The following is a 13508-nucleotide window of genomic DNA, read 5'->3' on the forward strand; positions in this document are numbered from 1 at the left end:
GACCAGCTATAGGAAACGTCATTAACTGAGCATCAGTCCAGAAACTGAATTATCTTAGCAACTCAGAAAGTATCAGGTTCATGACAGATACATAATCACTAAATTTATATTTGCTAAGGGATGTGTATTTATAAAGGAGCCCTTTCCAATGAGCATAAGCTAATTTTCTCTTTGGGAAGTAGATGTGAGTTGGAATTGCTTGTTGATCATAGACTCAAAACCAGGAAAACATAGGGATTTGAGTGAGACATATTACCTAGGCCTGAGAAAGTCCCATGAAATCTGCCTGTCCTGTAAGAGAAAACACATTTCTAGAGAGCAGTTGTTCCCATCCCCCAGACCCCATGTGCCTCTCCCTGGAACAGTACAACGTGTACCCTAATAATACTTGTCTCTCTGAACCTCAGTTTCTTTGATAACTCTCCAGTGTACATCTAATTACACTACTTTTGCTCATTAAGCCACACTATAGTGGGCATGGGACATATTCTCTTTCCTCATGTAATAGTCAATAATTAATCAATCTGAATTTCCAGGCTGCCCCACTTTCACTGACTCCAATTGGTATTCCATGGTGTTTAAAAATGGGGGACTAGAATTCAGGGAAGAGGCAGTCTAGATGTATGGATTTGGTCACCCCTGGATAAAAGAACTAAATCTATGGTAAGTGATAAAACTAAACCCATGGTAAGTGATTTCTAAAGCGTGAATAGCTTTAAAAAAGGGGGAGGGGAGGTTATATCCCCATGGAAAAGAATAAAGTTGGACCTTACACCATTTATAAAACTTAACTTAAATGGAATTAAACATAACTATAAACTATAAAAGTCTTAGAAGAAAATGGGGGGAAACTTCAAGATATTGGATGGCAATAATTCTTGGATATAACAATCACAAAGGCTGAAAAAATAAAAATCGGTAACTTGAACTAAAACAAAATTAAAACTTCTGCGCATCAAAAGACACAATCAACAGAGTGGAAAGACAGCATATGGAATGGGAGAAAATATTTGCAAATCATATATCCAATAAAAGGCTACTAGCTAGAATATATAAAGAACTTGTACAACTCAACAACAACAACAAAATCAGATAACCCAATTATAAAATGGGCAAAGTAGTTGAAAAGATAATTCTACAGAGAAGATATACAAATGGCCAGCAAGCACATAAAAAGGTGCTCAACATCACTAATCATCAGGGGAATGGAAATCAAAACCATAATAAGATACCACCTCATGCTCATTAGGATGGCGGAAGGAAGGAAGGGAGAGAGGTTAGGGAGGGAGGGAGAGAGGAAGAAAAACAAGGGTTAGCAAGGATGTGGATAAATTGGAGCTCTTGTGTCTTCTGGTGGGAATGTAAAATGGTGCAGCCACTATGGAAAACAGCATGGCAGTTCCTCAAAAAATTGAGAATAGAATTACCATATGATCCAGCAGTCCCACTTCTGGGAATGTACTCAATAATGTGAAAGCAGAGACTTGAGCAGATTTTTTAATCTCCCTGTCTTTAGACACATTATCCACAACCAGAAGCCCTGTGCACAATAATTTGTGCACTGGCGGGGGAGAGGGGGTGTCCCTCAGCCCAACCTGTGCCCGCTCACAGTCTGGGACCCCTCGAGAGATAACCACCTGCTGGATTAGGCCAGGTCCCCTGGTGGCAGATGGCAGGCCAGGATCCCACGCTGGGGCCGGCGGCTGCTCGGGATCGCGCTGAGGTCCCTGTGGATGTTCAGGTTCCAAAAGCATAGTTCTTCTTTCTTGGTTTTGTTTTTACTTCTTGAAATTGAAATGTGTTAAAAATATTTTTTTAAAAGAATAGCTCAAGCACCCAGTGAGGCCTTAAAGCCTGGGGTGCTTGCTTGTGTTGTCAGAGTCTAAGCTCGCAGAGCTGAAGCGCCCCCAGGAGACAGGACCCTGGCGCAGCTCTGTCTCCTTCCTGCAAAGGGCACGCACAGCTGCTGCCAGGAGCCCTGCTGTCCTCCTTCACTTTTCGTCCCGGACTTGTGGGTCACTCCTGGTCTCTGTCCGCCTCTGGCCGATGTGGGGGCGGGGGGCATGTTTCTTCCTGAGGAGCCATCCTGGTCCTGGCCCAGGGCCTCCACTTCCTCAGACCCTCCCCCCCACCCCCACAACCGGCCCCTGTGCAGTCTCCCGCCCTCCCCTGTGCTCGCCGCTTCCCTGACCCTCCTTTTTGCTTCCAGAACCGCCCGTCTTGCTGTGTCCCGCGCCCTTTCGCTCTGCCTTGGAGATGCCCAGACCTTTCTTTCCTTTGGGTACTTCAAGGGCTTTCTTCAGGTTTCCTTTCTGAGCTGTTTTTCTGATTTTGGACCTGGGAGCCAGGCCTCCTGCACCCGCAAGCTGCTGCGCTTCCTCTAACATCATTTCTCCCTTAGGCCCCAGCCCCTCACACCCCCCTGGAAGCACTGATCGCTTCTGGTGCCCATGCGCTTCCTGCTCCTGGCATTTCAGGTAAATGGAGTCAGACAGCCTGGGCCTTTGCACCGGCTGCTTCCCTCAGCTCTGTGTATGTCCTCGCCGCCCGCAGCGTGTCAGCCCTGTGCTCCTCTTCGCTGTCACCCACACCCTGTGGGGACATAGTTCTGGGGTCAACACCTATTTTCTTCTTTGTTGTTTATTTTAAAATAACTTCTCTAATGTATTGGTGCCTAGTTCCAATAAGCATAAGCCTGATGCTCGAGTAGGCAGGTTCAGGTCACAGCTCCCGTGTCACTTCTGAGGAGCTGCCTGTGCCAGGGGCTCCTACCCCAGGCGGGGGAGAGGCTGACAGCCTCTCCCTGTCATGGGGCAGGTGGCGGCTCGGGATTGCGCTGCCGCCCACCCTGCCTGCCCCGCCCCGCACACAGCAGACCTGGATCCCGCGCTGGGGTGGGTGGCAGCTCCGGATTACATGGCCACCTGCCCCACCCACCCCGCCCCGCACACAGCAGGCCAGGATCTCTCACTGGGGCGACCAGTGGCTGGGGATTGTGCTGCCGTCAGCCCCAGGCGGGGCGGCACAGCGGGATCTGCCTGCAGTATCTGCCTGCAGTATGCAAATTAGCTACCATCTTTGTCAGTGGTTAATTTGCATATCACACTGCTTAGCCAATGGAGGGTGTAGCGAAGGTATGGTCAATTACCATGTTTGTCTATTATTGGATAGGCTAGCTGAAAGGTGGAGGCAATCCACGTGTCCATCAATGGATGAATGAATGAATGAATGAAAATGTATCTGCAAAGAGCGTTACATTTGAAGGAAATTCTGACCCATACTAGAGCGTGAATGAACCTTGAGGACATCATAAGCATTAGTTAAGGTTCTTCAGAGGAACCGAACCAATAGGATATACTATATCCTGAGAGATTTCTTTTAAGTAATTGGCTCACACAATTATGGAGGCTTGGTGAGTCCAAAATCTGATGGGGTAGATTGGCAGGCTGGAGATTCCAGGATCAGTTGCAGTTCAAGTGCAAAGGCTTTCTGCTGGTAGAATCTCCTCTTGCTCTGGGAAGATCAGTCTTTGTTCTGTTCAGGCCTTCAACCGACTGAATGAGGCCCATGCAAGTTATATAGAACTCATGGCCCAGTGCACCAAATTTGTGCATGGGGGCCGGTGGTTGTCCTTCAACCTGGCCTGCACCCTCTCCAATTTGGGGCCCCTTCGGGGGATGTCCAGCAGTCAGATATCCCTCTCACAATATGGGACTGCTGGCTCCTAACCACTCGCCTACCTGCCTGCCTGATTGTACCTAACCGCTTCTGCCTGCCAGCCTGAGAGCCCCCAACTGCCCTCCCCTGCCGGCCCCATGGGCTCTAACTGCCTTCCCCTGCTGCCCGATCACCCCCAAGTGCCCGCCCCTGCCAGCCCGGTTGGTGAACCGCCCTCCCCTGCCAGCCCTATCACCCACAACTGCCTCCCCTGCCGCGACCCACCTCCTCCATGCGTGGCAGGAGAGACATTGGGATGGGCCTCTTCCACGCTGCGTGGAGCCATGGGACCCCCAGGGTTCATTGTGCAGAGCGGCTGCCAGGCCCCACCTTTGCTATGCATAAGGCCATTGTGTGGCAGCCATCGTGTGGCAACAACATTGCACACGAAGCCGCCTAGGCTTTATTAATACACATAATCTGCTCTACTGAAAGTCGACTGATTTAAATGTTAATCTGATCCAACAACACCCTCACAGAAACATTTAGAATAATGTTTGATCAAATATCTTGGCACCATGGCCCAGCCAAGTTGACATATAAAATTAACCATCACACCTGGGTAATAGCTATAGCCATTTATTTAGCACTTAGATATAGCTAGTCTATCGCACCATTTTGTTTAATTCTGTAAAGCCCATGAAGAAAGTTTAAATATTCTCATTTTTATAAGAGGAAACCAAGTTTCAAAAAGATTTTATCTAAAAGTTCATAAAATTTTAAAGCAATCAAAATCATTCTGATCACTGCTAAATTCAAAGAAGTAAAATTAGTCAATTTGACCAAAGTGGGAACTAGTTCTCTGGTTTTTTCACCCCTTTCAAAGTTCTCAGAACTAAGTTCCAATAGCCGAACTGTTTCATGACTTCTTCCTTCATGCCAGACAAACTGCTAAGCTCTTTATATTAATGATCTCTTTTAATCCTCATAGCAATGTGGAAAGATTAAGTAAATCCATCAGAATTGGGTTTGATGGTGACAGAAAACTCAAGATTGGTTAAAATAGATAAAATTTTATCTCTACCACATCCCCCAGATAAACAGTCTTCAGGGTAAGCTATCGATACTGGAAAACAGATCTCTTCTCATAACTGATGTAGGTTCTGTCTATCTTTTGGCTTTGCTATCACTTCTAATATATCATTTCCTCCTGATGGTCCAAGGCAGATGCCTAGTTCCAACTATGTTTACATTTAGTCACCAGGAAGACTGGTGGTACAACAATGTATGTGCCCCTGCCTTTAAGAACACTTCTTGGAAGTTGCATATTCCACTTTCCCTTACACCCACTTGGTCAGAACTTAGTTATATGACCACACCTAGCTGCAAGGGAGGATGGGATACATATTCTTTGTTCTGCACAGTTTATAACAAAACAAAACAGGGAAGAAGGGAAGGATGGATACTGGAGGACAACACCCTGGAGGTATTATAATATTATTTTGTGGATGAAAAATCAGGCACAAGGAGAACTGAAATAGTGTAGCAAACTAGTCACTAACAATTGGTCTGTGGAAAAGGGAGCAAGGATTCAAATCTAAGTTCTAGAATAATTTCAAAAAATGAATTAGAGCCGAACCAGTTTGGCACAGTGGATAGAGCGTCAGCCTGCGGACTCAGGGGTCCCAGGTTCGATTCCGGTCAAGGCCATGTACCTGGGTTGCGGGCACATCCCCACTGGGGTCATGCAGGAGGCAGCTGATCGATCTCTCTCATCGATGATTCTGGCTCTCTATCCCTCTCCATTCTTCTCTGTAGAAAATCAATAAAATATATTTTTTTAAAAATAAAAATAAATAAATTAGAATGGACTGAAAATTATGTAAACAGTATGTGCTTTCATGGTTATTGGATGTGCTTTCTGAGTGAGAGTTAGAGTTATTGCTGCTCCACTGTATGTAAACCACAGCCCGCCTTTTATGCTCTAACCTGAAATCTGAATACACCCGTGGAAATGTGTCAAGCATGTGAATTTCCTGCAACCTGTGAAGAGGTGAGGGAAAGATTGAAAACTAGGTGCCCTGTGATTCTACCACCCTACTCCTCCCTTTTGCCATTTGAAACTTTGCCTGAAGGTAGAAGGAACTGCTTCCAGAGCTGTTGCTGTCACTCAGGTTTAAGCCCTAACCCCCCAATCTAAGATGGAAGCCATTTTGTTTAGGATGAAAAAATAATATTTATTTAAAAATGTATATACTGATAGCTAACAATACCCTAGGGGAGATAGAGAACAAGGAATATACTATATCTTCTAAGATCAAAACTACCTATTTGCGGTTAAACCAAAGTCGCCCTCCAGTTGGAAAAAAGGTGGGAGAGACTATGCAGAGTCCAGCACTGACGTCAGAATAGACAACTGGAAAAGGCTTTAGCCACCAGTTCTAAATGTTCACAGTGACTCAGGAGCAACTTGTTTTGGGATCAATTCAGTTTCCTCAGGGAGACTTTCAGACTTCGGTGCTTGTGACTGTGCTGACTTTTCTAAGTTGCCTATTATAAGGCAAGTATTTTTTACTCTCCCTTGCACCAGTTCCACAGTAAATTTAGAGGGCCTAGGAGGAAATTCCTGGGCCGATCAGTATCATTATCTCCTTCTTGTCTGACAATCTTAAATAGGTGCCTCTTTCTTTTTCGGGCTTTCCTGCCACATAATCGGAAGAAGCGAGTACTTATAATGGAAGTAGAGCTGTCCTCAGGATTAACATATTCCTCAATATTTTGAAGAAGAGTAGTCACCAGAATCTGGATAGATTCCACAGGATCATTCTTCATACTTTCAAGAGCTGAAACCAGAAAGGAAGTCAACTCAGATTCTCAAGCTCCAAAAACTGTTTACCCAAACACCATTGTTTTCCACCCCACTTGTCACATTATAATATAACTTCATTTAGAATAATTTTGTGTCATTGTAAAAGTGCTATTGTTTGATTATAGAAAATGTTTAAATACAAATTGTTTTTTAAAAAGGAAAGGAAGAAAAAGCACACAAAAAAAATATGATATTTTCATACCTGTCCTTGCAGTATTTCTTAAATATCTAACATAGACACTTTGTTTTACAAAAATAGGATTTACATTTTTCTTCCCATAAAATATTTCCCCATATAACTTAATATCCAATCACATGATTCTATCATAATTTCTTTGATCAATTCCTTATTAGTGAACAATAAGGCTGCTTTCCATTTTTCACTATTATAAACAATGATCAACAACTCTTAATTGAGATTTACAGTACTATCATCATGCGCTGTGCTATAAACAAAGACTATATATCCCATCCTCCCTTGCAGCTAGGTGTGGTCATATAACTAAGTTCTGACCAAGTGGGTGTAAGGGAAAGAGGCATATGCAACTTCCTAGAGATATAGTAGTGAATAAGAAAGACAGATTCCCCACAGTCGAGAACATTCTAGCCCAGCCGGTGCAGCTCAGTAGTTTAGCATCAACTTATGAACCTGGAGGTCACGGTTCGATTCCTGGTCAGGGCACCTGCCCGGGTTTCAGGTTCAATCCCCAGTGTGGGGCGTGCAGGAGGCAGCCGATCAATGATTCTCATCATTGATGTTTCTATCTCTCTCTACCTCTCCCTTCCCCTTCCTCTCTGAAATCAATAAAAATGTATATATTTTTAAAAATAGAACTTAATATTCTAGTGGAGAAAAAAAAGTAAACATAAATTAAGTGCAAAGAAGGAAATTTAACAGGATGATGAGAACAGCTAACTAGGAAGGACCCCTTTATATAGGCCAGTCAGGGAACGCCTCTCTGAGAAGGTGACATTTGAGCTGGGATGCAAAGAATGGGAGCCAGCCTCCAAGGCAGCCCCATGAAGATCAAGGGCAGAAAATGTCCCAGTGGAGGCAGGGATCGTGTCATCCTGCAGAAAATAGCCAGTGTGGCTGCCCCTTCTAGTGAGGGGGACATGATGTAGGCTAGGGGTGGAGAGAAGTCAGAAGCCAGACTTCTCAGGGCCTGTGACCCAGGGTAAGGGACCAAACTTTGACCCAAAGAGCAGTGGAGAGCCACTGAAGGGGTTTAAGCAAAAGCGTGCCATGATCCAGTGTACATGTTTCAAGGAGATCCTGGCTGCTGCATGGAGAGTAGTGTAGAGAGGGGAACAGGATGTCTGGAGCTGTCAAAGTGGTCCAGTTAAGGAATAGGGGTGCATAGTTTAGAGTTGAGTGGGAACAGAGGGATGGAGACAGGAAATTACTTACTAGTATTGCAAAGGAGAATAGGGACAGGAAGAATGTGGGCTCAACAAATCTAAAAGCCAACCAGGCCCATCAAAGTCTACAGCTTCATGTTGATCTCATTTAGAATAGAAAAAAAAAAGAGTTGGGCTTGCACTATATAGAAAATATACAATCCTTTAAAGAACCACTTCTCAACCACAGGTTTGCTCAGAACTACATATGGGTGGAAGTGTAATTAGAAGTATTTTCCTTGGGAAAAATTTCCTCCTCTCTAGGTATTTGGGCATCTTTCTAGGAGGCTGGGTGGGAAGAGGAAGGAAAGCTGAATTCTCTGATAGACTTAGGAGTCCAAGATTTCCATTCTGTATATACTTTCCCTGAAATTGAACTATGGTAGCTGGAATAGGTGTCTACTACACAGTAGAGACCTCAACTGTAAAACCTAAGAGAAGGCAGCCAGCATATAAAGTGTCAGAGTCAGAACTGAAGCCAGGTCAAGCCCTCAGAGGGCAGATGCTACCAACTGATGATTAATGTGCTAGCAGTTGCATGGCTTCTCTCTGGGAAGCAACAAATATACTCCCTTAGCTACAAATATACTCCCTACCTGCCCTCCCAATACCACCCCTCCCCTGGCCCAGAAGCCTGAGTCAGTTCAACACAGATGTTTTGTGGGACATCTATGTGCCCAGCAAAGCTCAGTGCTCCCCATGTTTTGTGTTCAATCATCAAAACAATGTTCAAGATCAGCACTATTATCCTCATGATGCCAATGGAGAAACTGAGGCACAGAGGCAAAGTAACTGGCCCAAGTTCACATGGCTCATTAGAGATCTAGTATGTGAAAGTGGTCTGAGTAATGCAGACTTTGTGCAAGAAAGTACCCTTAGAAGTCATTTACCTTTTTACTCTCTGGACAAAGAGCTGTAAAGAAAACAAGGACTTGTCTATCTCCAGTTGTCTGCTAGGCATTTCCTCTGAGACAGGATTCCACCACTACCTCACAAACAGCATCCCTCAAATATTACCTCACAGCAGGCACCAGGAAACTCTAACTGGGCTCAAACCAGAGGGCAAAGCCCCTGAAGATAGGCATCTGCAACACCAGAACAGCAAGCCTGTGGCATTCCTGCCAGGACTTTCAGACAAACACATAACACTCTCAACTACAAAAGGGCTGAGACATAGGAACAGGAGCTAGAAAAGCAAACATTCTCTTCATCTTGTCTCTACATCAAGGAAGGAAACTGTGGTATGAAAAACAAAGAAGAATAAGTAATTCAAAAATCCTTTCCATTTGCTCCTGGAATGAATTCTACCACCCACCATTGATCACAAGCTACCTAAACTCTTCCCAGTGTCCATTAGCAGAGTTAAGAACTGTGTTCAATGCTGCACCCTACACTCAGGTGAAACCCTAAATCTTTACCATGGCTAAAGGCCGCATCAACGTGGCCCCACTGCTGTTCTCTGATCTCATCACCTCCTGCCCTGCCTTTTGCTCACTCCATGCCATCACATTGATCTTCTTGTTCTTCCATGAACATGCCAAGTGCTTATCCCTCAAAGAGTCATAGGGTTCACTCCCTCATTTCCTCCGGCTCTCTGCTTCAATGTCCCAGAGCGGAGGGGTACCCCGGGCCCCAATCCGGCCCTTCTTACCCCTTGCCTTATGGAGATAGTGACCTCCACAGTGCTTATCTAACATCTGTGTATTTGTTGAGGGGGTATTCCTCCCTTCCTGACTAGAATGTAAACTGCATGAAGGCAAGGTTATCAGTTTTGTTCACTGCAGTATCTCATGCTTAGAATAGTACATAGTATACAGTAGGTTTTCAATACTTAACAAATGTAATTACTAGAGAGCAATGGCAGGGAGTCAGCAGAAGTACATCCTATATAAAACATAGGTGTGGCTCTTCAGGGACTGAAGGGAACAAAGGGTTTTGGAAGGTGAGGTAAAACTTTCTCTTCTGATAGACATTGGGAATAGCAGCTTCTCTTTCTCCACACTACCAACTTCCATTCCCTACCTCTTTTTTAGGACTTTGGTAAGATTATGAATAATGGAGACCTGGCCAACATGGCTCAGTAGTTCAGCATTGACGCATGAACCAGGGGGTTACTGTTCGATTCCTGGTCAGGGCACATGCCTGGTTGTGAGCTCAATCCCCAGTAGGGGGCGTACAGGAGGCAGCTGATTGATAATTCTCATCATTGATGTTTCTATCTCCCTCTCCCTTCCTCTTTCTGAAATAAAAAACAACAACAACAAACCACATATCATTTAAAAAAGAAAAGGTGACCATGAATTGCTACGTCTTGAAATTGGGGTATGGGTACCTGTTACTATATTACTAGAGGCCCAGTGCAAGAAAATTCATGCACTGGAGGGGGCTCCTCTCACAGTCCAGGAGCCCTCAGGTGTGGGAGGTGACCCGGCGATAAGGGGAAGGCAACACCCCATCACACCTCTGCTGCTGCCTCTGCCGGCAGCATAACCTTCGGCTAGCCCTGGATATTTGAGTCTCGGGCTGGACCTGGGAAGCTGGGGCGCTGAGGGGAAAGGGGGTCTCCGGAAGTAGGCAAGTGGAGCAGCCATGCCCACTGAGGGCAGGCTCAGCCTTGATGCGTGCCTGCCGCCCTGGCGGGGCTGAAGGGACTGGGCACTGCCATCTTATGGCTGTGGGTGCCACCATCTTATGGCTGTGGGTGCCGTAGGGCTATCAATTAGCATATTCCCTCCTTATTGGCTGTGGACACTGCCATCTTTGCAATGGCATGAGGGTCAATTAGCATATTTCCTCTTTATTAGATAGATTCTCTATACTTTTAAATAACACTTTAAAATATCTTAAAACAGCCACAGGAAAAGGAGAGATTACCTACAAAGGAAAAAAAACTAGAATAGCAGGCTTCTAATTAGCAACAAAGAAAGCCAGGAAATAATAGCACAGTGTCTTAAAAATGCTGAGAGAAATTAATTGTTGGTGTAGAATTTTAAAACTAGTAAAGCTATCTTGCAAGGATGAGGGTAAGAAGAAATTCATACAAACAAAACAAAATCTAAGACAGTATATTATCAAGATACCAGCACTAATATGCAATAACTTAATCAATAAAAAAATTAATAAAAAGTGTGTAAAAAAAAAAGATACCAGCACTAGCCCTGGCCAGGTGGCTCAGTTGGTTGGAGTGTCATTCCCTACACCGAAAGGTTGCAGGTTCCATCCCCTATCGGGGCATGTACGGGAAGCAACCAATGAATGTTTCTCTCTCTCTCTCTCTCTCTCTCTCTCTCTCTCTCTCTCTCCCTGCCTCCCTCCCTCCCTCCCAATCCTTCTCTCCCTCTGAAGGCAATAAACATATCCTCCAGTGAGGATTTTTTTAAAAGATACCAGCACTAAAGAAACTTCTAAAAGGTTACTTCTAGAAGGATGGAGAAAAATGACCCCTGAGGGATGGTCAGAGAAACAAAACAAAACAAAAAGGGTGAGCATGTAACACTCTGTAAATCTATGGTTTGTATAAAATAACAATAATCATAGCATATAAATTATGATTTTACAAACGGAACTAAAATATTGGTTAATAAAAGCCTGTAATTGGGAAAGGCGGTGATTGAAATTCATGTCAACATAGTGGGGAAGATTAAAATGTTGTACTTTAAACTTGGTTAAGTTCAACATGCATGATAAAAGTCGAGTTTTTAGTATCTAGTCTGGAGTAAGAATTACACTTGTATATGAGGAGGCATATATAAGAATGTTCATGGTAGCAGTGTTTGAATAGCAAAAAAATTGAAATAACTTAAATGTTAATATATCAAGGGCTCTATAAGTATAAATTAATTTTAAAATATTTCAAGGCAGTAAAAAAGAACACAAAACTGCATGTTCTTTGGGGGGAAAGGAACCATGTCTGCCTTACACACCTCTGCAGGGTCAGCCCAGAGCACAGGACAGAGGGGCAGTGACAAGAACGTGTTGTTAGCAGAGTTTTTATCTAACTGGTATGATGATAAATAATGTTGCCTTTCTCTTACTTCTCTTCACTTAAACTTTTAGATATAACATTTATACTGGTAAGAGTAAACTTTTAAAATAATGTCACATGTATGTCAGGAATTGCCTCTTCCTAATTTCTATCTTGCACCATCCCCTTATATAACCCAGAACCCAGGTGCGAGGCCCAGACTCACCATTTCGTAACAGCTGCACATCATCCTCATGTATGGAATGCAGGTTTATCTTCTTAGCTATTAATGCTAAAGACAGAACAGATGTAAAGTCCATCCAGAATTCCTGAGCCTTTGGGCCATCCCTTTCCCCAGGCTCAGTAGTGAACAAGGACATTTATAAAATGATTTTAGCAAGGAATGTATGTAAGAGAAGCCTTGCTGGCTACATGTCAGTGTCCTAGTGAAAGAACAGCCCTCAGAGCAGCTGTGACCCAGGTGATAAGTGGAGCCCGTGCCAAGGATGTTAAACTTCATGGGGCTCCTACTCCAACAGAAAGATGGACTGGGGGCACAAGGCAATAATTTGCAAAAATAAAATATGGATTGCCAATAAACAGGACAAAATACATAACCTAGCTGCTGATTGAAAAAAAAATTAACCAAAACAACAAGCTTCTTTGTTTTCACCTATCAAATTGGTAATGATTTTAAAAACATATTACCTAGGGTTGCCAAATGTTTGGCGAAATAGATACTCATGTACATACTGGTGACGAGAGAAAATGAATCTAACTTTTTAGAGGGCAGTTCCAAATCCTTAAAATTCTGCATACCCTTTGAGTCCAGGAACTCTACTTTTAAGCAATGTATCTTAACAAAATAATCATGATGACATGCAGAGATTTAACCACTATGTCCCTGTCTATAAAAACAAAAGATAACACAGTCTCAATATTCAAAAATAAGGACTGGTTTCATAAATCCATCTATACAATAAAATTAATATTATGTAGTCATTAAATATAATGTTGATGAGTAAGTAATACATGTATTTGTGATAGAGCTGTGTACCAAAGTTTCTTTTTTAAAAGTTTCCCTAACTGGTTTGGCTCAGTGGATAGAGCATTGGTCTGCGGACTGAAAACTTCCAGGTTCCATTCTGGTCAAGGGCATGTACCTTGGTTGTGGGCACATCCCCAGTAGGGGGTGTGCAGGAGACAGCTGATCAATGTTTCTCTCTCATGGATGTTTTGTTTCTAAATCTCTATCCCCCTCCCTTCCTCTCTGTAAAAAATCAATAAAAATATTTACAATAATCAAATAAATGAAAGTTCTATAGCTCTGCTCCAGTGGGTCAGTGATTGAGCATCGATCCAGGAACCAAGAGATTATGGTTCAATTCCCAGTCAAGGCACCTACCTGGCTTGTGGGCTCAATCCCCAGTAGGGACAATGAAGGAAGCAGCCAATCAATGATTCTCTCTCTCCCTTCTACTCTCTCTAAAATCAATTAAAAACATATTTTTTAAAGTGCTGTGTGTGTGTGTGTAGCATGTTTTTAAGAAAAATAATTCTATGGTGTTAGTAGTGGTTAAATCCAAATGATGCACATTCTGGCATTACTCATTGTCT

The 13508-nt window shown here is 43.5% G+C and overlaps 1 protein-coding gene across 2 annotated transcripts in view; it reads right to left on the minus strand.

Annotated features, from left to right (window-relative positions):
* Positions 1-5979: 5979 nt before the first annotated feature.
* Positions 5980-13508, minus strand: part of LOC139005265 (maestro heat-like repeat-containing protein family member 1) — a 56151-nt gene continuing 48622 nt past the window's right edge. For both annotated transcript variants that reach the window (XM_070407562.1, XM_070407560.1), the window contains 2 exons: positions 12118-12183; positions 5980-6500 (listed from right to left, as the gene is read on the minus strand). In XM_070407562.1, the coding sequence (XP_070263663.1) occupies positions 6229-6500; positions 12118-12183 (338 nt within the window). In that variant the 3' untranslated portion in view covers positions 5980-6228. The remainder of the gene's footprint in view (positions 6501-12117; positions 12184-13508) is intronic.

Source organism: Myotis yumanensis, unplaced genomic scaffold (assembly GCF_028538775.1).
Source record: "Myotis yumanensis isolate MYYU_CA2020_CCGP unplaced genomic scaffold, mMyoYum1.0.hap1 SCAF_3, whole genome shotgun sequence".
Taxonomy (NCBI): Eukaryota; Metazoa; Chordata; class Mammalia; order Chiroptera; family Vespertilionidae; genus Myotis; species Myotis yumanensis.